We start from the raw sequence: 24,297 nt of genomic DNA on the forward strand, positions 1-24,297 counted from the left end.
TTTTTTTCGTTTACGGAACGGGCTAACTCTGAAAAGTGGATGTTGTTTGGTTTGTGGGATATGAAAATCAAGATTCACAGAAAACAAAAACAAAATAACATACTACTCCGTATTGCATTGTCCAAGTGCCCCCAAAATAAAATTCTGAGATGAAAGAGGAAGAAGATGAAGAAAAAAAAAAGTTTTGAGAAATAACTTTTGCACCCTATCTTTTACTATATATGCATTTTTTAAAATGTAATGTGATTTGAAAAATATATTCTCTATAATTTCAAATACTTAAAAGATCTTTACTAGATCACACTACATATAAGATGGTAGAGTGCAAAGTAAATTTCCTAAAGCTTTCTCAGCTTTCTCAACTCTCAAGTATTACTTCCCCATGGGAACAGAGGTTGTGAAACTAAAAAACCCCCCAAGGCTCTGGTGGTAGGGATGAGTTATATAGATAGTCTAAGTTTGAAATTTGGCAATTTTTTGAGGTAAGGTTGTAAGAAATAAATTCAATTTCTTCAAAAAAATCAAGACGTGCGTAAATTGATTCACGTCTCGTACCGAGGCATAGTGTTTTCAGCCTCAATAATGAGGTGGCGTCATGTGGTCAAAAAGATGAGACTTTAAGAGAACATAATGCAAGAAGTCAGAAGCCAGATCTTCCTTAACCGAGACCTGCTATGGGTACACCATTTGGTGTACACCAAGTGTACACCTCTTTTTATGGAACCCACTTAAGAGTCTCATACAAATGATCAGATCCGGTCAATATTTTTAAAACATTTTTTTAAGCAGTGGTGTAAAAATTCAGCTCCGTCAGATAGCGGTAAAGATTTGATCGATTCTACACCCAATTTCCTATCAACAAATCAGGCATAGAATCGATCAAGCATTTACCGATATTCAATAGAGTTTATTTTTTACAAGGATACTTAAAAAAATATTTTGAAAAAGTTGAGCGGCTCCGATCATTTAGATGAGATCTCTAAGTAGGTTCTATAGAAGGCAGTGTACATTTGGTGTACACCAAATGGTGTACCCATAGCAATTTTGTCCTTAACCCCAGTCCCTTTCATCTCTCTCTCTCTCTCTCTGTACTTCCTCTCTCTTAATCAGCACCTCCGTTCGCCGCGCCTCCACCCTACCGTAACCAAACCCCTCTGCCCCCACCCACCCACGCCAAACCCTGCTAACCCCACCCACCACGAAATCTCACCTGTCGCCACCACTCTCTCTCTCTCTCTCTCTCTCTCTCTCTCTCTCTCAGATCTGAAATGCCATGAGCATCCCGCGCCACCACCCCTCAACCCAATCCACATTCAACATTATCCCCATCCACTCCCCCCTCGCCGACCACCCCTCCCTCCGCTACCCCGAAATCCGCGCCGCCTCCTCCTCCCTCCTCGCCGTCCAAGACCTCCCCCGGCCCCCCTTCTCCGCCCCATGGCACGACCACATGGACCTCCTCGACTGGCTCTCCTCCTTCTTCTGCTTCCAACCCGACAACGTCCGCAACCAGCGCGAGCACCTCGTCCTCCACCTCGCCAACTCCCACCTCCGCCTCTCCTCCCCTCCCTCCTCCTCCTCCTCCTCCCTCGACTCCCTCCCCCCCTCCATCCTCCGCCGCTTCCGCCGCCACCTCTTGAAAAACTACACCCTCTGGTGCTCCTTCCTCGGCCAAAAATCCAACCTCCGCCTCGCAACCGATCCCGCAAACCCTAACCCTAACCGCCGCGAGCTCCTCTACGTCTGCCTCTACCTCCTCATCTGGGGTGAGTCCGCTAACCTCCGCTTCCTGCCAGAATGCATTTGTTACATCTTTCATCACTTGGCAATGGACTTGAACAAGATCTTAGACGGTAACATAGATGAGAACACGGGGAGACCCTTCGTGCCCCATTTATCGGGCGAAAACGCCTTCTTGAACCGGGTCGTGAGGCCCATTTACGAAACAGTTAGGGCGGAGGTGGAGAACAGCAGGAACGGAACCGCGCCGCACTCGGCGTGGCGGAATTATGATGATGTGAACGAGTATTTCTGGAGTAGGAGGTGTTTTGAGAAGCTGAAGTGGCCGATTGATGTGAGTAGTAACTTTTTCGTGACAAGTAATGGGAAAGGAGGGGGAGGGGGGAAGCGTGTGGTGGGTAAGACCGGGTTTGTGGAGCAGAGGTCGTTTTGGAACTTGTTCCGGAGCTTCGATAAGCTCTGGATCGCGTTGGTCTTGTTCTTCCAGGCGGCGTTTATTGTCGCCTGGGAGGAGAGGGATTATCCGTGGGAGGCGTTGGAGACTAGGGACGTTCAGGTTAGGGTTCTGACCGTGTTGTTTACTTGGAGTGGATTGAGGTTTCTCCAGTCACTTTTGGATATTGGAATGCAGTATAATTTGGTTTCTAGGGAGACTTTGTGGCTTGGAGTGAGGATGGTGTTGAAGAGTGTTGTTGCCGCAGGGTGGATTCTGGTTTTCGGGGTTTTCTATGGTAGGGTTTGGGCCCAGAAGAATCACGATAGAGAGTGGTCTCACGAGGCATATAATCGATTGGTTACGTTTCTGGAGGTTGCATTGGTTTTCATATTGCCAGAGCTTCTGTCACTGGCTCTTTTTGTTTTACCCTGGATTCGGAATTTCCTGGAGAACACGAATTGGAGGATCTTTTACTTGTTGTCCTGGTGGTTTCAGAGCCGAACGTTTGTGGGTCGTGGCCTGAGAGAAGGTCTGGTGGACAGTACGAAGTATACTTTGTTCTGGCTTGTGGTGCTTGCTACAAAATTTTGCTTCACTTACTTCTTACAGATCAAACCCATGATTGGTCCGACGAAAACCCTACTGGATCTTAGGAATGTGGCGTATGAGTGGCCAGAATTTTACCGCCACAGCAATAGGTTTGCAGTTGGGCTATTGTGGCTCCCAGTGGTCTTGATTTACCTAATGGATTTGCAGATTTGGTACTCAATCTACTCCTCATTTGTTGGCGCAGCAGTGGGGTTGTTTGCACATTTAGGCGAGATACGAAACTTGCAGCAGTTGAGGTTGAGATTCCAGTTCTTTGCCAGTGCGATGCAGTTTAATCTCATGCCTGAGGAGCAGCTTTTAAATACAAAGGGAACACTGAAGAGCAAAATCAAGGATGCTATTCACCGGTTGAAGCTGAGGTACGGGTTTGGGAGACCCTTTAAGAAGCTGGAATCTAATCAGGCCGAGGCAAACAAGTTTGCATTAATATGGAATGAGATAATTACGACATTCAGAGAAGAAGATATTGTTAGTGACCAAGAGGTCGAGTTGTTGGAGCTACCTGAAAATAGCTGGAATGTTAGGGTTATCCGTTGGCCTTGTTTACTACTCTGCAATGAGCTGCTTCTCGCTCTAAGTCAGGCTAAAGAGTTGGTGGATGCACCTGACAAGTGGCTTTGGTATAAAATTTGCAAGAATGAGTATAGACGTTGCGCTGTTATTGAATCATATGACAGTGTCAGGCATTTGTTGCTTGCTATTGTCAAATGTGACACAGAGGAACACTCCATCATCACACTTTTGTTTCAAGAAATTGACCAGTCAATTCAGATTGAGAAGTTCACAAAGACATACAATATGACTGCACTTCCCCAGATCCATTCCAAGTTGATTACTCTCCTTGAGCTATTGATCAAGCCTAAGAAAGATATTCACAGGGCGGTGAATGTTCTTCAGGCCCTTTATGAGATTGTTATAAGAGACTTCTACAAAGTGACGAGGAGCACTGATCAACTGAGGGAGGATGGTTTGGCCTCTCGTAGGCCCGCTTCCAGCCATGGGTTGCTTTTTGAGAATTCCATTGAATTGCCTGCAAGCGAAACTGAGACATTTTACCGCCAGGCTCGGCGGTTGCACACCATTCTGACGTCTCGCGACTCGATGAACAATATCCCAGCAAATCTCGAAGCACGACGCCGAATAGCTTTCTTCAGTAACTCTCTGTTTATGAACATGCCCCATGCTCCCCAAGTTGAGAAAATGATGGCTTTTAGTGTGTTGACACCTTACTACAACGAAGAAGTGATGTATAGCAAGGAACAACTTCGAACTGAGAATGAAGATGGGATTTCAACGTTATACTACTTGCAAACTATCTATGCAGATGAATGGAAGAATTTCATTGAGCGGATGCGAAGAGAAGGAATGGCAGATGATTGGGAGTTATGGACAAGCAAGCTAAGAGATCTTAGGCTTTGGGCTTCGTACAGAGGGCAGACTCTCTCTCGCACAGTGAGAGGAATGATGTATTACTATAGGGCTCTTAAGATGTTGGCGTTTCTGGATTCTGCATCAGAGATGGACATCAGGGAAGGATCCAATGGTTTTACTTCAGAAAGGTCACCATCTACCAGGGGTTTGAGTAGAGCAGATAGTTCACTGAGTTTACAGTTCAAAGGTCATGAAGACGGGATTGCTTTAATGAAATACACTTACGTGGTGGCTTGTCAGATATACGGGGCTCAAAAGGCGAAAAAGGACCCCCAAGCTGATGAAATTTTGTATCTGATGAAAAACAACGCAGCACTTCGAGTTGCCTATGTTGATGAGGTGTTTTCAGGGAGAGATGATAAGGAGTACTATTCTGTTCTCGTGAAGTATGATCAACAGTTGCAGAAGGAAGTGGAGATATACAGGATCAAGTTGCCGGGTCCCTTGAAGCTAGGAGAAGGAAAGCCAGAGAATCAGAACCATGCCTTCATATTCACCCGCGGTGATGCGGTTCAGACAATAGACATGAACCAAGATAACTATTTTGAGGAAGCACTCAAGATGCGGAACCTGTTAGAGGAGTATAGGAGCTACTATGGTATTCGAAAGCCAACTATCTTGGGAGTGAGGGAGCACATTTTTACTGGTTCTGTCTCGTCACTAGCGTGGTTTATGTCTGCCCAAGAAACAAGTTTTGTCACTTTGGGACAGCGTGTTTTGGCCAACCCATTAAAGATTCGCATGCATTATGGCCACCCTGATGTATTTGACAGATTCTGGTTCTTGACTCGAGGAGGCATTAGCAAGGCTTCCAGAGTGATCAATATAAGTGAGGATATTTTTGCCGGTTTCAATTGCACATTGCGAGGTGGCAATGTCACGCATCACGAGTACATCCAGGTTGGTAAGGGAAGGGATGTGGGATTGAATCAGATATCCATGTTTGAAGCCAAGGTCTCGAGTGGAAATGGTGAGCAAATCCTAAGTAGAGAAGTCTATAGGTTGGGACACAGGCTGGACTTCTTCCGGATGCTATCCTTCTTCTACACAACTGTGGGTTTCTTTTTCAACACGCAAATGGTGATCCTAACCGTCTATATGTTTCTGTGGGGCCGACTTTATCTAGCACTTAGCGGAGTTGAGGCTTCTGCAATGGCGGATGATGCAACCAACAACAGAGCACTTGGTGCGATTTTGAACCAGCAGTTCATCATCCAACTTGGTATTTTCACTGCCCTACCCATGATTGTGGAGAACTCTCTTGAGCATGGATTCCTTGGGGCGATCTGGGATTTTATAACAATGCAGCTTCAGCTGTCATCTGTATTCTACACGTTCTCCATGGGAACTCGGGCCCACTATTTTGGACGAACTATTCTTCATGGTGGTGCTAAGTACAGGGCAACTGGACGTGGTTTTGTGGTGCAACACAAGAGTTTTGCCGAGAATTACAGGCTTTATGCTCACAGCCATTTTGTGAAGGCGATTGAGCTTGGGGTCATACTCATAGTTTATGCTTCATACAGCCCAGTAGCAACTGGCACTTTTGTTTACATTTGTTTGACAATCTCAAGTTGGCTCTTGGTGATGTCGTGGATCATGGCTCCTTTTGTTTTCAATCCCTCGGGTTTTGACTGGTTGAAGACTGTTTATGATTTTGATGACTTTATGGATTGGATTTGGTTCCGTGGTGGAGTGTTTGCAAAAGCTGAGCAGAGCTGGGAAAAATGGTGGTATGAGGAACAGGATCATCTGAGGACAACTGGGTTTTGGGGAATGGTATTGGAAATAATCCTAGACCTCCGTTTTTTCTTTTTCCAGTACGGAATTGTATATCAGCTGGATATTGCTGCTGGGAGCAAAAGTATAGTTGTTTACTTGCTCTCTTGGATCTATATGTTCGTAGCTGTTGGCATTTATGTAATTATAGCATATGCGCGGGACAAATACTCTGCAAAAGTACACATCTACTACCGGCTGGTTCAGTTCCTTGTTATTATTCTTGCCATTCTTGTGATGATTGCTTTGCTGCAGTTCACCCGGTTCACCTTAAAAGATTTTTTCACGAGTCTATTGGCTTTTATTCCTACTGGGTGGGGCCTCATCTTAATTGCCCAAGTACTCCGCCCATTTCTACAAAAGACAATCATATGGGAGATTGTTATTTCTGTGGCTCGCTTGTATGATATACTGTTCGGAGTGATTGTTATGGCTCCTGTGGCACTACTATCATGGATGCCAGGCTTGCAGTCTATGCAAACGAGGATTCTATTCAATGAAGCATTTAGTCGGGGCCTGAAGATATTCCAGATTGTGACAGGCAAAAAATCTAAAGTTTGACTTGTGAAAGAAGGTAGTAGTCTATCACCCACCTTTTTTTGCCTGGGAAGTTTCTTACTTATTTGACTTTATAATAATTTGTGCCAGGACATACTTTTACCGATTGGAAGGATACTTTTGGCCAATTTGGCCACAAATGTGCACTTCCTGATCATGCCATCGGCATTGAGGTTATGTTCTTCTATGTTTGATCGTTGGTTTCTATGTAGATTTGATCTTATATTGGAATTTTGTTGGTATTGCAAGTACACTAGTTAGTTGCACCTTTAACAGTTGAGTTTGAATAGATGTCCTTTGATATATTGTTGTGCTGTTTCTTCTGATTCTTTGGTCAATGTTACCATCTAAGTCCTCAGGGAATTACTTGGACCATTTTAAACTTGGACAAGAATATCTTGCGTTTGATAAATTATGTCATGAAATGGGAATTGTCTAAGGTTGGGTTCCTGTGGAGTTCGGATATGGATCAATAGGTTGGGGCTCCCCTCTTGGTTCCTTCCTGGCAGCTCAGTTCGTCCTTCACCTGCCTGCGACAAGTCACTAAGGCTGGTGGCAGCCTAGTGACCCTCCGACGATCAAGTTAGATTCAGAGAGAAGAAGGTAGGTCTAAGCTTAGGGAGAAACGGTATACCTCTCTAGGTTTATATCCCCTTCCTTTCATAGACCCCGCTTGACTTGCCCACCAAGTAAGCTCATGGAGGGTACGCTCGAGTAACCGCCTCGGGTGACATCACATATGATCTGCCGGATAAGGCAGTTACGGAGCACATGGCCAGAGCTGGCCGCAATGATGACCCACGTCCCTTAACAACCTCGGCCTACTTCACAATGACTTACATGGCCAAGCGGTTGGATGCACGCGGACAAGACTTCATTTCCAAGCCGCACGAGCATGATCAGCTTGATCTAGCTTGGTATCCCTGAGTGATGTGATGCCGAGACACCGAGCTATGAGTACTTGAGCGGAGCTGCGCTTTGTGGTGGCCTGCTTGGCCGATGTGAACACGCTCGGCGATCCCTGACTTGGGAATGGTCCGAGTCCCATTTCCAGGGCCCCACTACAGTTCCCTTTCTCAAATGACTAAATTTGGCCAAGTTGGGAAAAGGCTTCTCTTAATGATGAAACACACCTTTGATTATCGTACACATATTTTGCTATGTTGGAGGGATGCAATGTCAATTATGGACTTCCGTGCCTCAGTCATGTATTTATAGCTTGTTTAATGCTTGGAATTTAGAGCAATAGAGCTACTTTTTACGTAAATTTATTGAGGTTAGCCTTTAGGTCTTTAAGATGGGAAAATTGACCATCTTGCGTGATACAACCATGACAAATTGACTGACCAAGAAACTTGTGTTTTTACATATTTTCCATCTTCATAGTTGGCTGGTATGAGTGGTGATCTATTCCATTGTTTAGGCTCTTAACTTATGATATTTGAGTCCAATTATAAAATAAGTTGGTGATCAATCATGTGAGGTGTGATCAATAAGTTGGGTAACGGGAGGGTGTCTTGTTGAACTCATGCATAATGTAGCAACTTATTAGTTCGTTTTCTTTGTGACTTGCAATTTAATGTTGCTGATTCCTTACTCATAAGAAGATGAGGAAGTGGTTACCTTAAACTTTTAATGGAAGCAAAGCTTTCTTTGGCCTTTTGTTAAATGTCAGCTGGGGAGGGGTGACAGGTGACAAAATGGTAGGAAATTTTGGATTCATTTTGGTGGCAAATGAGACTGTGAGAGCATGATCTAAACCACTGCCCAGCCCAATGGGTAATAGATAGTTTCTTCCTCTGGTATTTTGCAACTTTCTGCAAGACAAGCAACTGATTTTGGAATTGAAATGATTTCTTGCCCTTTTCTCTCTACCCTTCTTCGGAAGAAAGGATTGCTGAAGGATTTAGTCCCGCATGCCATTGATATGAAACTTCTTGGCATGTTTGAGTTATAGTGCAGTGGTATGGATCAGTTGGATTCATGGTATTGAATATATGTTGCCTAACCCATGGTGAGAAATTGTTAATATGGGAGTATAAGAGTTCCAAATAGTATTGAATGGAAGTAGGAGAACTATAGTATTGTCTACATTTATGTTAAGTACAAACATGGGTTTTCACGTATTCTTCCTCTTTGGCAAAACAAAAAAGGTGAAATGACTGTCTTAGGTAACTATTGGCACTTGGCAGCCCCCAATATGTTTCTGTCTTTTGTGCATAGGTAGTACCCACCTTGTTTTCAAATTTGGCTCACGTGGAAATAAAATGAAACAGAAATACATTGCTCCAAAACCTCACACTTCCCAATCAAGCGGAATCAGATCTGTGGTTCCTATCCAGTTTTGGACTAATACTGAAGTTTCCTTTCAAAGGATATACCAGCATTACTTTCTAAAATTCATCGATTTCTCACTTCAGAAAACAAGCTAATGTTAGTCCTCTCAGTTTACAAATTCAAGTAATTCCTACACCCTTCTAGACAACAAGATTTCTTTGTCCTAAACCCACCACAAAAGGTATTTCAAGGTGGCACGAATTCGTGTTTGCTGAAACTTTGATGTATGAAATTCGGAGCTCTTCAGGGGATTGCTTCACATTGATATCTCCTTTAGTTGTTTTTCTGCGTGTATTAAAGTGAATTCAATAGTTTTTCTCTGGTAAGTTGTGTTTTGATCAGTATGAGAAAGAGGACATGAGATCTGTGTTCTGTCATCTGTATTCTTTTACCGTGGAAACTATTGAAATTCTATGTTCTTCCAGTATTTCTCAATTTTTCTAATGTGTTAAACATGATTATCATCGGATTGTATTTCATTTTGCAGGTATGAGGATTTGACATAATGTTGAGACACGCTAACAATTCATTTCACTTGCAATTCATTGACAAGGGAGGTGGATGATGTCAACTGGTTTTTCGATCGCTGGCTTCATCTCCTTTTAACTGTTGTAATTAGTACTTACTGCTTTGTTGTAGGTGGGGACTGGTTTTCTGTGATTATCATCCCCACCATGTTCAAGTTTAAAGTCTATTGTCTCCGTCTGGACTTTGACTCTGACAAGTAGAACTGCGTTATTTATTCAGTATGTGGGTTTTGCTTTTGTTCTCATATTGTATCCTCATAAATGTATTGTTCAGCATGCTAAAAAGATCAAAAGGTTAACAATGGGAGAATGTTTCTGTTTTTATCTCTCTCCACTCTATTGCAGTTTATAACTAAATTTTGGATACATATGTAGGACTGCTAATCTGCTGTAGCACATTAGCATCTCTCTCTCTCTCTCTCTCTCTCTCTCTCTCTCTCTCTCTCTCTCTCTCTGTGTGTGCGCGCGCGCGCGCGCCTGCTTTGCTAGTGGAGGCGTGGTGGTTACCAACAAGGTGGCTAGGTAGAATTCAGATACGGTTGACGAGAAAAGGGGGTGGATGGAGAAAGAGGAAACAGCAATGTTGGGACCCATTGAGGTGGTGAACCAGCAACCTATTCAGAAAATGGGCGAAGAAAAATGGGTTGATATGCTTCACAGCCTTGACTGGCATTTAAATGGTTTGATGTGCAGGGTTTTTATGAGTTGAGCTTTGTCCTAGCCTTGTCTGCGCATTCAAGTCCTTTTTTCAGCTCTGGTGCAGCTATCTTTTTCCGAAGCCTTTCTTGCTGTCCTTTTTGGATTAATTACAATCAGTTGGAGGGGAAGACAAAAAAAAAAAAAAAGGGTCGACGTAAACAAGACATCACGTATACCTGCATTTTCACAGTTGATGATGCCCTTTTTGCTCCCACAAATCAACATAAAGCAAGGGAATAGTGCTAGAACTCATAACACTAAAGCCAGATGTATTTAACATATACGATGAGATGAGCTACACCACTAGAATCTGTGTTGATTCACAAGGCTATGTTTAGATCATGAATTCGCGAAGAAATTTACCAATGCAAAGGATAATCCTCTAAAGCTAAAAAAAAAAATTCTGTGCAGTGTGGTAAAAAAACGAAAAGAAAGGCACTGGGCCTAAACTGTCACCCACCAGCAGCTATCATCAACATGGAAGTCGGAACTGCTCGCAATCCTTAGACCCGTTTCTCACAAAGTGGTTAACTAGACCATTCATCATTTTAGCTACTGCTTCTTTGAATTCGTTACGGTGGCTCGTTCCCGCCTCACTGAGGACTTTTCCCTTGTCTACAGACCCGATTTCAGCACCTTCCATATAAGCCTTACATGCTGACAAAATGTCGTGTGCTCGAAGATGAAAATGACCAGCGACAAAGTCCTCAAAATACTGCAACCAAGCACGTACTGTTCAGATTTCTAGACGGGAAATAGAAGACAGCATATATAATAGAAGCAAATGCGAACCAAGTTTTAGATTTCACCATCTGTCCGATATATGCGTTGGAGGGGTAATTTGATAAGTGTAAGCAGGAGGACATACAGCCATCATCAGAATTTTGACGAACTGGTGGATTTGGTCCTTGGTGTATGTAAATCTATCGATGAATAAAAAAACGCTCATCGGGATATGTTACTACAGTGATCGGATATTTTTTTTTGCTGGGTAATGATCGGCTGTTTTACAACAAAGGGTTGAGTGCATTCCGGCTTGTCTATAGAAAGAACAGAGTGAGCCAGGAAATGAGCGAAATGCATAATCAAGTTTGCTATTCCACTCACAAACATAACTCCAAAATGAATCCACTTCCAATGGTCATTGTTCAAGGTAACATTGGAGTCTGATTTAGGGTTGGTTTCCACAATTAAGGTTTATTTAAATCAGCAACGCTAATGCCTCTTAACAATTCATGCCAACAACAATCTGAAAGTCAATCTGTACTAAACTGTCAGTACATCACCTAATAGTCCAATAATCAATTATGCATTCGTCATCTATGTGTCTCCCCTAAAATGGTCCAACAAAAACTATATTCTCATAGTATCTCTGCTAATACAAAAGTGAACTGATAGGAACACGGCAACTCCAAGCAAATAAGGCAAAAATGGAGAGAGAAGGATAGAAAAAATCATACCTTTGGGGGCTTCCTAAGTGTATAAATCATTGTCTTCAAAGACAGAATAAACACATTCTCATTGTACTCCTTGGACTTCGTTCTCCCTGTCGCTGAATCTTTCGACTTGGCATACCCAGGCTCATTGAAATACGGATGCGCATTCAATATCAAAGCTTGTATAGAAACAAGGACTTGCAGCATTGTTGATTGCTTTGGAATCCACTTCTCATTCCCTTTGCCAGTCCATGTGTTCAGAAGGCTGAGGCAGACCTTACCGCAATCATACAAGTTTGGGTTTATTCGAAGACCGCCAGAATAGTAGTAAACCATCTGCAAGAGAGAAACAGTTCAATACATACACAATAGAGAATAGTACTCCCTCCATCCCCTAATCTTCATCCTTTTTTGATAGGTGCCATTCAATCAGATCAACAAATAAAATAATGAACATTTGTAGATAGAAATTCTTAGGATCTTTTCCACCAATCAAAAGATATTAACTAGCTCCAGTGAACAATTCTGCCAAATCGTCTAAAAAGGAATGCCGTGAAAAAGACAAAGATGTTTTTTAAGACGTCAAGAACAGTGAAAAGGGACCAAGTATATAAGATGGAGGTAGTTTTTTCTTTTTTATAACTCAGGTGGCCCATGTGTTTGGGCCAGCTCGAGATAGGATTAGAAATGAAACGGTTCATGAGATGGTAAGTGTAGCACCTATAGAGGAGAAGTTGAGGGAACATAGGCTAAGGTAGTTTGAGTATGTCTACCGTAGACCTGGAGATGCAGTAGTTAAGAGAGTGGATAGAATAGCTTTGGGTAGCAACGCTACGGGGAGGGGAAGACCTAAATTGACATTAGATGCTATTGTGCACAAAGATACGAGTCTAATGGGTTTAATGAATAAGTGGCTCTTGACAGAACTCAATAGAGAAAAAGGATTCATGTAGCCAACCCCAATTGATTGGGACATAAGGCTCAGTTTGTTTTGGTGTTTGGGCCAGCTCACGCGCACCTCAACTAATCCCGGGGGTTCAATCACGCGCACCTCAGCTCTGTGTGGACTGCTCCAAAGGAGTTGATAGCAACTAGGCGTGAACCTGAGACCTTAGGAGGGAGCAAACCCCTAAGTCTCGGGTCTTGACCACTAAGCCAACCCCTTTGGGGTTGATGGTGTTAGTATTGTTATTAATCAAAACAACTGTATTACCACCTTACTATGACAAGGCACGTACCGGGGGTACATCAGGATAGGCAGGAGGGAAGAGAATATCAAAGACGAAGAGACCGTCATGGTAAGGAGTGCCTGCTGGCCCAACAATGATAGCCCTCAAAAGATCCATCCTCGTTTCATAAACTCTTACATATATTGTGTCTGCATGAAACAATATCGTCGAGTACGCAAGAAGTAGGTAGCGAATCAACAAAAAAGAAGAAGCAAGAAGTAGGTAAACTAAATACTACTATTACCTTCAGATGGCCAAGCAAAAACAAGTATTCCAAACAAAACAAAACATACTCCTTGAAGGTTTCAATTGAACTTCAACATATTTACATTCGAAATCTCTCCATCGTATGACTTGTCAAACAGCAGTCAGAACTCACCAGGTAAATTATTCTCCAGAATTTTCCACTCTTCCTGAATTTTCTTTGCCCAAGTATTGGTTGGCTATCAAGAAAAAGCAGACAGAAGATCACAAAAGGCACATCCATGAACACAACGTCACAAATAACGAAAATGCGCAAACAGTTATTTTAACTACACTTGCCTGCTGCCCTGAAAAGCCACTATTAAAGTGATGGTCCCCAAAATCATCAACTGTATCAAACCTTTTAAAATTTTGAAAATTTCTGAGCACTTGATCTTCCTTTCCTTCTTGTTCTTTCTCTTCCTGCTCCTTTACAGTAGCACCCGCCCCAGTAAGGACTGTTGAACTGCTAGTAGCAGCAGCATGATTTTCACCATTGGTCGGATCATATATATTTAACGAAGACGGCCCCGCTTGGGTATTTACACCGGGAGCAGGATCTTTCAACCAAGAAAATGATGCCTCTACCCCAGGAGGTAAATCCACATCATCAAATTGGGCTTGCATACTCAGATAATCATTTTCATCGTCATCATCGTCGTCATACATATAGTCATCACTGTCATAATCACCACCATCCTCATCGTAATCAACTGCCTTATTGGCATCATCATCACTATGACAGGACAGATCTGAATTTGGACCATTGAGATGGTCTGAATTAAGAGACTCGGATTTTGATCCGACTACAATAACAGACTTCCCAAAACCCTTGGACATCGCAACCTGTACAAAGACGCAAAAAGAAAAATGCTTACTGAAAAAACAAAAACAATGGCGCAAGTGGTACTAAACAAGGGGAACTACTTTGGATTCCTCCTGAATAGCAGTACTTCATTCCAAAAAGCTTTGAAAAATGTCCTAATCCAAGTACTTGTTGAGAGAGCAGTATCACTCCCGCGCCGCTGCTATACAAAAAGGAGGACACAAGTATCTTCTAGCATATGCAAGGAACCTCTATCCAATCCGGTGTGTAGTGAAAAATTGGGCTGAGGAGTGGATGTACCAAATAGGAACATCGTCAATTTTTGTGCCAGGCTTTCTTTGTATGTTTTTCTTGATTATTCTTCGTGTGATTGTGTATGTGTTCGGGTTGAAGCCACAACAATTCCGTTTTGACAAGCAATCAACATAATGCATCAGAGAACAAAAAAAAGACACGTCTCGTTTCTGTGGATCTGTTGTTCCCTGTCCAGATCATGTCTTACTTCTGTTGATCTCCTGTTTACGGTTTACCACTATAACCATGTCTTCTCTCTCTTCATCTCTTGTTTACCACTATAACCATGTCTTCTCTCTCTTGATCTCTCCTTTCCCACTCTAGCCCCTTGCAAACCATGAAGGAGCTCAACCAATCACGAATACCTACTCCATTGTGTACCACAAAAGAATCAAAGTTCATAGCTCTCAACTTAAAGTAACATGTCGATGAAAAATGGGAGCAATAATCACCTTCTCAGTAAACAAAACAAGTTCATTCACAAATCTGTTTGAAAAACAGACCATCTCCCCATAATCTTTACTTATCATATATGTCTTGTGCCTAATAAATATAACCCACCACATTCTCAACACCATTTCTTGATAACATGTAACAAAATATACTTGGTATGTGCATACATCGAGATAGGTATATTTACAAGGAAAATACTAACCATAGCCCACCGCCGTGATTAATTAAGGCGTACAAATTGTTCGGGAATACATGAAAAGTATATAGAAGTGCGTGAAATTACATTGGCATGTTTAATAAAGTTCGAAACTTTTTGTAGCTTAACCCATTTCGTTTTTTGTTTTTTTTGGGCGCGGCATTTTAGTGATCGTTAGCATGATCAATGATCATATTTACATTCTATACAGTCATGTAGATTACTCATACCCACTTGAGAGAGGAAATAGGAAAATTGTTTGTCACTAATTCTTTTGGATGATCCGATCAAAATCAAAAAATTCAAGATAGCTAAGTTCCATAAGAACGATCAAGAACAGTAAAAATAATCAAGAAACCAATCGCTCAATTACTAGTCACTGGAAGTCAATTCCCACGTTAGTCAACAACGATTCGATGAACAAAACTATCACCGTTAGGTTTTTTTGTGGGTAACAGATATATTACCTCGTTGTGATTAAGCATTTTCTGAGAGCCCTCTGAAGCGAATTCGCCGATTTCCATATCCGTGGCCGCCATGATCAAAACCCTCCACACTGCCGAGACTAGAGATAGGTATATTGTGTATAAGTATAATGTAACGTGGATGGATATACGTATAGAGAGAGAGAGTAGACGGGAGAGGTGTTTTACACGGAAGTGTTAGCTAACGAGAAATTATTCAACGCCCTGGGATAAGGTTGAGAACGAATTTAGACCGTACATTAGTGTGGAATCCATCCCGAGCATTAGATTCTATAGCAATATGTGGTTCAAATTCGTGCGCAACTCAAGACATTGAATATCTTCTCGTGGGCTAACAGGGTAGAGTGAGAGATTTATTCGCGCATTATTTAGGTAAGTTGACAATCTTACGCATGAAGGAAAGGTTAGAGATTTTGGGTTGAGGCTACACGGAGGCTTTAAGTGAAAAAAAAAGCTAAGGAAACCGACAGGGGAGACGCGGTGCGGTGGAAAGGGGCCCTATGAACTGATAATTGTTGAGGCTACACGGAGGCTATGAGTGAAAAAGCTAAGGAAACCGACAGGGGAGACGAGGTGAAAAGGGGCCTTATGCACTGATCATTCGGGTCGTTCAATAGTCTTTAAATAAGATTGAGTGGACAGTTAAAAATCAATTCAATTTGATATGTGTAGGTGTTAAATTACAATTTTTCATTCAAATTTTGGATTCGTGACAAAATGAAAGATTAAATCGAACACCTACACATATCGGATTGAGTTAATTTTTCACGAGCCCAATTGTTTTTTTAAATTATTAAATAGCTTGAATCATCTGTACGGGAACCAGAGTGGGCGCCGCGTGGCCATCGGTGCTCCCGTCGGTTTTCCGTAGCAAAGTTGGGCTTTAAGTGGGGCTTTTGTTGGTGGACAGTGAATTTATAATCCTGAGGATACGTCAGAGAGCGTAAGCTGACTCAAACGCCTAGTTATAAAAAAAGAAAAAGAAAAGAGGAAAGGTGGTGTATTCTGTTTATCTTGTGACTTTCATATCGATAGCCCCAAGATGAGAAAATTGTTTAGGTAAATCAGCCTTACACGGTGGCTCGAGAGGCAGCGAAACCGGGTGTTAGGCACCACGGGACGGAAGTGGTGCAAGACCATAATAATTTTTCCATGCAGCCGTCAGTCAAGGGCGGAGGTAGATAATGGTCACTTTGACTTTGACCCACTGAGAGTTGAAGATTTTCGCTTAAATTATCTACAACTTCATTAGTAAGCTATAACACTTTTTTTTAGTATTAAATGTTTGGACTAGTTTATCCGTACTTCGACTTATTGGGATCATAGACTCATCATCCACTAGGACCCCACTTAAGTCTCAAAAGCGTTGATAACGCATGAAATGTTGAACCTAAGATTTTAAGATGGAGTAAACCTCAGGCCTTGACCACTAAGCCAATCCCTCCAGAATTTCATTTTTAACCCACTTAACTCAATAGAGTTTACATATTCTCTTAAGAACCGATCAAAACTTCAAAATTCATTTCTTCTGGCACTTAAGTGCATCTCTGATATCGTTAGGCCAAAGGTGTCTCGGCAAATTTGTTTTGTTTGGATTGCCTTTTGAAAAAAAATTCTCAACTCAAAAAACACTCATTATCCCTAGCTACTTTCAATCATTACTCACCCTTATCTCCAATCATTATTTTCATTTCTCTCTCTATCTCTCTCCATCTACTTCCAATCATTACTCTCATTCCTCTCTCCACTCATAACCCTACAAAATTTCTAATTTTTTTTCCAAAAACTCATCCAAACACAGATTTGCAAACCTAATGAGTTTTGAAAATTACTCCCTCCATCCACTTTAAATGACTCCAACGGAAATTCGTGCAATTTCACATCCCCAAAACTATATTTCTACATTTTTTTTAATTTTCTTACACTAATTAAAGTGTTAACACTTTAATTTAGTGTAAGCAAATAAAAACAATAATATGTTGATATATGTTATTTTTTTGTTTGAAAATGCCCAAATTTTCGTAAAGAACATTAAAGTGGGACGGAGGAAATATATATTTTAGGCTGGACTTGTTTACAACTTACAAGGCAAATCAAATTTTAAACAACCATTACAAGTTGATCTCGAGTAAGTTAAAATTTGGGAGCATCATTGTTCGAACTTTGTTCATAATTTCACAAGCTCGAAAAAGTGTTCATGCTTTGTTTATTTATGCAACAAATTGATCTCGAACAAGCTTTTAACGAGTTTGAACACGAATGTGTGACTTGTTCACATACCATCTATATTTTATTATAAAAAAAAAAAGGGGGCAAGCAAAACTGGAATAAGAATTTTGTTCTGAATTAGTTACACTACTATCCGGTCAAAGAGTACAAATTTCTCATTTTGTTCAGAAGGTAAGTACTTATTTTTCATATAAATACTTATTTTTTAAATTAAAAGTGATGTATTGTGAGAGAATAACCTGTTTCGTAAAGCGAAAAATAAGTACTTAAAAAATAAGAATGAAACGAGGCAAAGTTTCAAAAACTTTGGTCATTAAAATCTGTTCTGTGTGGTCCAACTCTACTGTTTAATCCTCTGTTTATCCAAACACAATAACATCACAAACAGTTTCTGCAATTTACATTGCCTTTCCATTTAATTTAGTATACGTATGTATAAATTACCAGCAACATACAAATCTAATAACCTACACCCTCCCCCATTCAAGCAAAATCTCAAACCTTATAAAGTACAACAAAACTCAGTGAACAAGAAGATACATTTTATTTCAGATGGAAAGAACAAGATTTTCACCGCGTCCGTGGACACAATTCCTTCAAGTGATCCTTTTGTGAGGGCAGCACACCTTGAACTGCTGCCAATTTACACGAATGTTCGGTTATTAACTGATACGTTAACGGCCTATCCCAAGGGACGATCCCAAAGTCGTCGTTGTACTCTTCCATTCCTCCGACCAAGAACTGCCACACGAAAGATCCAGCACCAGACTTCTTTCTCTTGGCGGATTTGTAAATGATGTCGTAGATAACCTTGTAGAACTGGTCGCGTTGAGATGGCTTGAAATCCTTGTTAAGATTTGACAAGCCGAATTCCGTGAACATGACTGGTTTCTTCAATTCTGCGTCGCAGTCTTCGATATGAGAAACTGTCCATTTCTTTATGTATTTTAGTTTCTCTTCAAGTTCTTGATCATGAAACCTGAGAAAAGAAAGGATACAATTGCCATTAGCTTATAATCAGGTAAAACATGACAGCCCTGTTCGTTAATATCATCGAAGTTTGGAAGCATCTACAGCCACAAGGACAGGCAATACGAAATTAAAATTATTCGAAAAACTAAGGCAATCTAGTTTTGGGCATTACTTTATGGAAACTATACATCCACAATTTTCGTTCCTTTTCCATAAAAGGAATCAATTACCAAATCACAAAGCTATTCTGAAACTAAATTTCCAAATTTATTTACTAAATTCCAGCAAAAATTGGAACCTCGAAATCATACAAGAGTTGTCAAAGGGATAAATTATGGGGATTGGGTTGAACAAAAAAGGGATCACAAAAAGATTAATTGGGCAAAATGAAATATACTTCGAAAACCGTAGGCAAAGCAGTAATTTTCAGTTTATTGAGAGGGATTTGAGCAACTCTTCCATGGATTTTTGCTTGAAAAAAAGAACTAATCTTTCAGCTCTCAATCCCAAAAGATAAGGCTTAAATTCCTCAAATAGTTTCAAATCCTCACTTTAGAATGTTTCAATGTAGAAGCAAATAGAGTTGAACATCATGGAAAGCAACTTACCAATGGTCAGGGTATATATGGACAGAGGCAAAATCAATGGTTGAGATCTGGGAGTTGCGAATGAAATCAGATCCAAGGTCAGCTGCCCAGTCTCCGGGGTTGACAGTTGACTTCTTGGGACTCTTAGGACCATAAAATCCTTCAAGGCCAACAGTTAGTAGATGTTTCTTGTCAATTGATTTCACGAACATTGACATTTCTTCTATCCAGTTCTGCGATTGTACACCATACAGTTACCGCATACTACGATATCAATTAACATAAAGAGAGAGAACAAGGGTATCTATTCCTCCCTCCCTCAATCCATCCAGTGGAACGAATAATCATAAACAAGAAAGAATGCACGCAAACAATGTATTGCCGATAAGTAGAAGCGGGTGATTGCCAACAGAACGTTCATGGTGAGATTATTAAGGAAGACAAAATCTAGGACAAATCAGAAGATCCTTACGGAATTCTGCACCGTAAAACTATGTTTATATAAAGTTTCCAAGCGATTGGAGATATTATCTAATACTAGGAACTTATTGAGAAAGAAGTTTGAAATCTCATTGGATGGATTGTCCATAAGTACAAAACATTCGAATATAAGATTGTCTTCTAGTCTTTCTGAATGATACTCACTGGGAATAAAGCAGTGCAAGGAGTCTAGGACTTACTTGGAGAGTGTCACCTGAAGGATCAGTCTGGCAGCGGGGCTCATTAATTAACTCCCATCCAAAGATGGTTGGATCATCTTTATATTGTATTCCCGTGATAGTGTTCTTCCGTGTCAGCAAAGTCTGTACGAGAGAAATTTTTTGCATTGGTCAATATACTTAGAGAAACGTCAGAACTTCATTTTACACAATCATGATTTGTCCAGAATGACTATACACGGCTAGCCAGGCTAACAAATAAGTGCTATATTTATTGCTGCTGAACCTATTGGGCATTAAGGCTCCGTTTGTTTTGGCGTAAAATGTCTTCCGGTAAAATGTTTTACCTATTTTCTGGTGTTTGGTTGTGTTAAAAATGAGAAAAATCTATTAACTGGATGAAAATGACTTACCCTTAAATCTTTCGTAAGTTATTTTCCGAAATGATCCCATTGCCTTCTACTGCAATTCTCACTACTTAGTAGTCTCAGTTCCTCGATCGTCAGTCCTTCGATCGTCAGTCCTGGCCCATGTTCAATTCCAATATTCTCAGATCTCTCCAGCCCACCGTGTAAGCCCCCCTCTCTTTCTACACTATTTTGTCGATTTTTGAACATATTTTTCAACTATCAACCAAACACCGAAAAATAAAAGTTGGAAGTTTATTTTCTGAAAAAATATTTTACATAGAAAATATTTTACATTGTAAAACGTTTTACATCGAAACAAATGGAGCCTAGGTCTTGTTGTCTTTTCGATCATGTCATTGCTTGGTTAATTAAGATTCTCTTCGTCTCCATTCTTCTTTCTTTATTAGTACTTTTTTCTGGGTGTGAGTGTGAGTGTGCGTGTTTGTGTGTTGGTGTCTGTCAGACTGTTTGTATGTCTTGGTGTGGGGATGGGATAATACAGTTATATCCTAGATATACAGATACTTGACAATGGCTCCTCCAAGCACTATAAAGGTATAATAAACGATGGCAGTACACTACTTACCCTTTCTTTATCTTTTTGCTTTGTTTATGCTTCCTGATGTCTTTCCGAAGAAATTGCTAACAAATTTTCTTTTGACAAATGTTGCCATTGCATTAAAATGCTCTTTCAAATCGTAAATTGTTGAGTTCTTGCACAATGGTTAAAGATTTTTTTTCTTGCCTTATTAACAGTCCATCTCCACAGTTTTTTCAGCCAATAGTTCATAAGAATGTCTCGGGGACTTATCCAACAAGAAGCGAAACTTCATATCTCCAATGTAGCATCTAGACCAACTCGCTTTGAATGCATTTAAATTAGTATAATTGTTTCTCCTAAACTCTGATAAATTTAAGGCACCTTCAGTTTTAAAAGGATGATAATATCTACAAAATTTAGCATTAATGATTTCTATACCTCCATCGGCTTGACACTAACCATCTTTCTTGCAAACACGGGCCATGGATGCACACCTTTAGTTGCTATAGAATTTGGAGCATCAGCAATAGTGTCTAGATGAGAAAAGTCATATAATACTCAGTTATTGTTGACCTCCTGATGAATGAAAAATAAATCATCGGATTCGTAAAATTTTGCAGAGATTCCAAATATCATTGATGCGGTGTAAAAAGTTCTTCAGGCTATGAAAAAAGTCTATACATTGGGAAGTCCTAATCCGTATTGGCTTCCAAGCAACATCCAAAAGCTACTTATTGTAGAAGGAAACACAAGCATACCAAAGAAAAGAAGAATACAAAAAGGAAAAGGAAAAAAGAATTGATGAAGATAAAGAAATACACATTACCTTGACATGATTCTTGAAATAAATCCGAATTGATGGATCATAGAAGAAAGAATCATTCGAAGAGCTCAAACCTATGCCGTCTTCCCAAGCCCACTTGACATATTGCGTCTTCCCGCCATATGCTTTCAAGTTATTAACTATGCAAAGTAGTAGCCGAATTCCTTGTTGTCTAGCCTCCGCAATGACATGATCCAAAGCCTGTCATGGTACTTGGTCATGAATAGGAAAAATGCCAAATGGGGCAGTTAACAATAAAGGATCCTATGCAATTATGTGATCATATAGAATAATACAAGCACTCGCAGCATTTCGGTGTTCAACTTGTTTTTGATGGTTGAATATATTCTCACACATGCGACTGGTTTCAGAAGTACTTAAATGCACAGAAATTTGACAATTGTTTAATTTCCTTTCTGTTCTTCCACATCAACAGGGTTCTGTAAATTTCACAGCTTCACAATTCATCGATAAACCAAATCCGTGTTCGAGTTTTCACACAGGTACGTTTTGTCCGCAAGGATATTTCTTTCTCCATACTTACTGTTGTCTATTTAGCTCGATTCCAGTTATCATGACCTCTTGCTTGAACCAGAAACTCAGGCTCCGTTTCGGAAAGGTTGATTTGCAATCAGGCTTCCGATGGTAAATTTTCAAGCACAGAAGGGCTGGCTACTATAGAAAGATTAAATTTTGAACTATAACAGCCCCTTTGGATAGTGAGGAAGAGTTTGATGAGAAAGGAGAGCCCTTTCTGCCGAGAAAGGAGAGCCCTTTCTGCCGAGAAAGGGAAAGGAGCCAACAAAAGAAATAGGAGTATCATTTATGTACTTTTGTCTCCATTTCTTACCAAATTACTCAATCCAAATAAGTGATTTCACGGGAAACTCTAATCATTTCTTTTATCCTTCTGCCAAATCACAATCCGAAGGGGATGTAAGTGTCCTCCGGTTAGAGGCTTAGACTCCTTAATTTGGAAGGTTTGAAAACCTCTTATCACATAGTTATTTCAAACCCATAACAGTAAAGCTCCCAAATTGAGTATTGAAATCCATATCTACTAAATCATATCTTCATTTCGGTATCCTCCTTAAGTAACTACCACCAAATCTTTTCATTCCAGATCAACAAACCAAAACACAACCTTAAAACTATAGTAGGACATTGAAAAACACACACAAGAGGAGCAAAAAATAAAGCAAGAAATTGCAAGATCTCTCTTTACCTTGAAAACACGCTCATCGTATCGTCCGGGCGAAATCTGAAGGGCATTGTAGGCACCATCATTGAAGGCCCAAGTTCTGCATACAGTGAGACCCATTTTCGCCCCCGCCTGAAGCATCTCCCTGACCCTAGGTCTGGTATATTCATCCGCAGCAAGGTCCATTAACCAGTATGAGTTCCACCCATTGATGTAGAACATTCCACCATCCAAAGTGAAGTGAGTCCCATTCCTCTGAACAAAACTCAACTCTGGTTCTTTACTGTAATTGAACCACAAATCCCCAAACGACATGTAGATAAATGCCAGGCACGTTGCAAATCCAACAATGGGGTAAAATACCCCATTTCCTGCTGCCATTCTTGGAGATTTAACCATAGATAAAGCACAAATTACACTGCTCGAGATTAAAAACAGATTCTTGAACACCCTTCGGGCTCTAAATCAACAAATGTAAGATTCAGAGGTACCAAGATTAGGTAAACGAAAATTGAGGTCTCACCAGGCCCGGTTGTGAACAAGATGTCCAAGAAAAGAAAAACCAGATCCCTTTTCTTGAAAGGGCACCCAAACCAGACCCCAAAATCATCAATTGGACACAGTAAAGTCAGAAACTTGAGAATGCAACTGAACAATTGCCTGTATTTTTTTTGTTGAGAGAGAGGGAGAGAGAACCCAGATACCTTTTCTTGAAAGGGTACCCAAATCAGACCCCAAAATAATCATCAATGGGACACAGTAAAGTCAGAAACTTGCGAATGCAACTGAATCAATTGCCTGTAATTTTTTTGTTGAGAGAGAGAGAGAGAGAGAGAGAGAGAGAGAGAGAGAGAGAGAGGGGTTAAGTGTGGGGATCAAATAAAGGAAGCAAAGGAGAGTGGTGATGGAAGCGGAGTGAGGGGTTAGGTCGAATGTAAGGGAGAGCACACCTAGAATTGCCCCACTAAACTTGTAGACTGTCACAGAATCAAGAAAGGTTAGGGGTGAAGGAAGATAGACCGTGGGGTGGAATGCAGTTATCTGCTAAAGGTTCCGTGTTCTTGTTTTTCTAGAATTTCAAGATTTCCAAGTTCCAACCACTCAATTCAAAACATGTCGGGCCCTACGTGATTTCTCTCCCATATCTTTCGCCAATTTCGGTTATTTGCGTTATATTTTATAGGGTTCTATTTTATACGGAGTAGTATTTATACACTGTATTTGTAATCCCAACCACCCCGTATGCCCATTTTACTGACAATTTTTCTTTTTAACTTTTTGGGAAGATCCTAAACATAAACATGGATTACCATCCTTGTCTTCTGCCATGTGATATCTGACAACTATCTCTGCTTTAACTACTCTCTACCAATTTTTCCTTCTTTTTTTATTTAAAAAAAAGTGCATAAAACTACTTATAATCTTAATAATTTTGATTTGATTTGATAAAAAATTGATTATTTTACATTTTCATTTCTCAATTTTTTTCATAAATAAAAAATAAGCACGTGACGATTGAAATAGCCTTAAGAAAAAAATGATTGGTATACTTTAACATTATTAGGCTAGAATAATTTCAATGTAGAAATATAATGTA

General features: G+C 40.5%; 3 protein-coding genes and 1 non-coding gene across 5 annotated transcripts; 2 read left to right on the top strand and 2 right to left on the bottom strand.

Moving 5' to 3' along the window:
* The first annotated feature begins 1,056 nt into the window (after positions 1-1,056).
* Positions 1,057-9,740, top strand: LOC131321989 (callose synthase 12-like). 2 transcript variants are annotated; one of them, XR_009198674.1, is made up of 3 exons: positions 1,057-6,569; positions 6,644-6,726; positions 9,378-9,740. XR_009198674.1 is itself a non-coding variant. In XM_058353058.1 (2 exons), exon 1 carries the CDS (start codon positions 1,274-1,276, stop codon positions 6,554-6,556), a length of 5,283 nt encoding a protein of 1,760 aa, XP_058209041.1. In that variant the 5' UTR covers positions 1,057-1,273; the 3' UTR covers positions 6,557-6,569; positions 9,378-9,740. The 2 variants fall into 2 exon arrangements, 1 of the variants encoding a protein (XP_058209041.1); XM_058353058.1 differs by lacking the exon at positions 6,644-6,726.
* On the top strand, positions 4,236-4,316 carry LOC131325029 (small nucleolar RNA J33). The gene has a single exon (XR_009199595.1). It is a non-coding gene; the product is annotated as a small nucleolar RNA J33 (small nucleolar RNA).
* Positions 9,741-10,353: 613 nt separating the features above from the next.
* LOC131323655 (putative ubiquitin-conjugating enzyme E2 38) lies at positions 10,354-15,686 on the bottom strand. The gene is made up of 6 exons (XM_058355504.1): positions 15,261-15,686; positions 13,262-13,870; positions 13,161-13,224; positions 12,791-12,930; positions 11,577-11,888; positions 10,354-10,831 (listed from the first exon to the last, which is right to left on the bottom strand). Exons 1-6 carry the CDS (start codon positions 15,330-15,332, stop codon positions 10,589-10,591), a joined length of 1,440 nt encoding a protein of 479 aa, XP_058211487.1. The 5' UTR covers positions 15,333-15,686; the 3' UTR covers positions 10,354-10,588.
* Positions 15,687-17,895: 2,209 nt separating this feature from the next.
* LOC131321991 (mannan endo-1,4-beta-mannosidase 2-like) lies at positions 17,896-23,551 on the bottom strand. Its single transcript, XM_058353060.1, has 5 exons — positions 22,725-23,551; positions 21,503-21,700; positions 19,747-19,869; positions 19,088-19,299; positions 17,896-18,486 (listed from the first exon to the last, which is right to left on the bottom strand). The coding sequence occupies exons 1-5, from the start codon at positions 23,097-23,099 to the stop codon at positions 18,078-18,080; spliced, it is 1,317 nt and encodes a 438-aa protein (XP_058209043.1). The 5' UTR covers positions 23,100-23,551; the 3' UTR covers positions 17,896-18,077.
* Between the last annotated feature and the right edge of the window lie 746 nt (positions 23,552-24,297).

Source organism: Rhododendron vialii, chromosome 4a (assembly GCF_030253575.1).
Source record: "Rhododendron vialii isolate Sample 1 chromosome 4a, ASM3025357v1".
NCBI lineage: Eukaryota > Viridiplantae > Streptophyta > Magnoliopsida > Ericales > Ericaceae > Rhododendron > Rhododendron vialii.

Excerpts from the sequence above, each read along its gene's own strand:
- LOC131321989 (XM_058353058.1), top strand. The coding sequence starts at position 1,274 with ATGAGCATCCCGCGCCACCACCCCTCAACCCAATCCACATTCAACATT.
- LOC131323655 (XM_058355504.1), bottom strand. The coding sequence starts at position 15,332 with ATGGCGGCCACGGATATGGAAATCGGCGAATTCGCTTCAGAGGGCTCT. Across the intron at positions 13,871-15,260 it reads AAATGCTTAATCACAACGAG|GTTGCGATGTCCAAGGGTTT; the intron begins GTAATATATCTG and ends GTCTTTGTACAG. Across the intron at positions 10,832-11,576 it reads CACTTAGGAAGCCCCCAAAG|TATTTTGAGGACTTTGTCGC; the intron begins GTATGATTTTTT and ends GCTTGGTTGCAG.
- LOC131321991 (XM_058353060.1), bottom strand. The coding sequence starts at position 23,099 with ATGGTTAAATCTCCAAGAATGGCAGCAGGAAATGGGGTATTTTACCCC. Across the intron at positions 19,300-19,746 it reads CTTCAGGTGACACTCTCCAA|AACTGGATAGAAGAAATGTC; the intron begins GTAAGTCCTAGA and ends GTACAATCGCAG. Across the intron at positions 18,487-19,087 it reads CATATATACCCTGACCATTG|GTTTCATGATCAAGAACTTG; the intron begins GTAAGTTGCTTT and ends TTCTTTTCTCAG.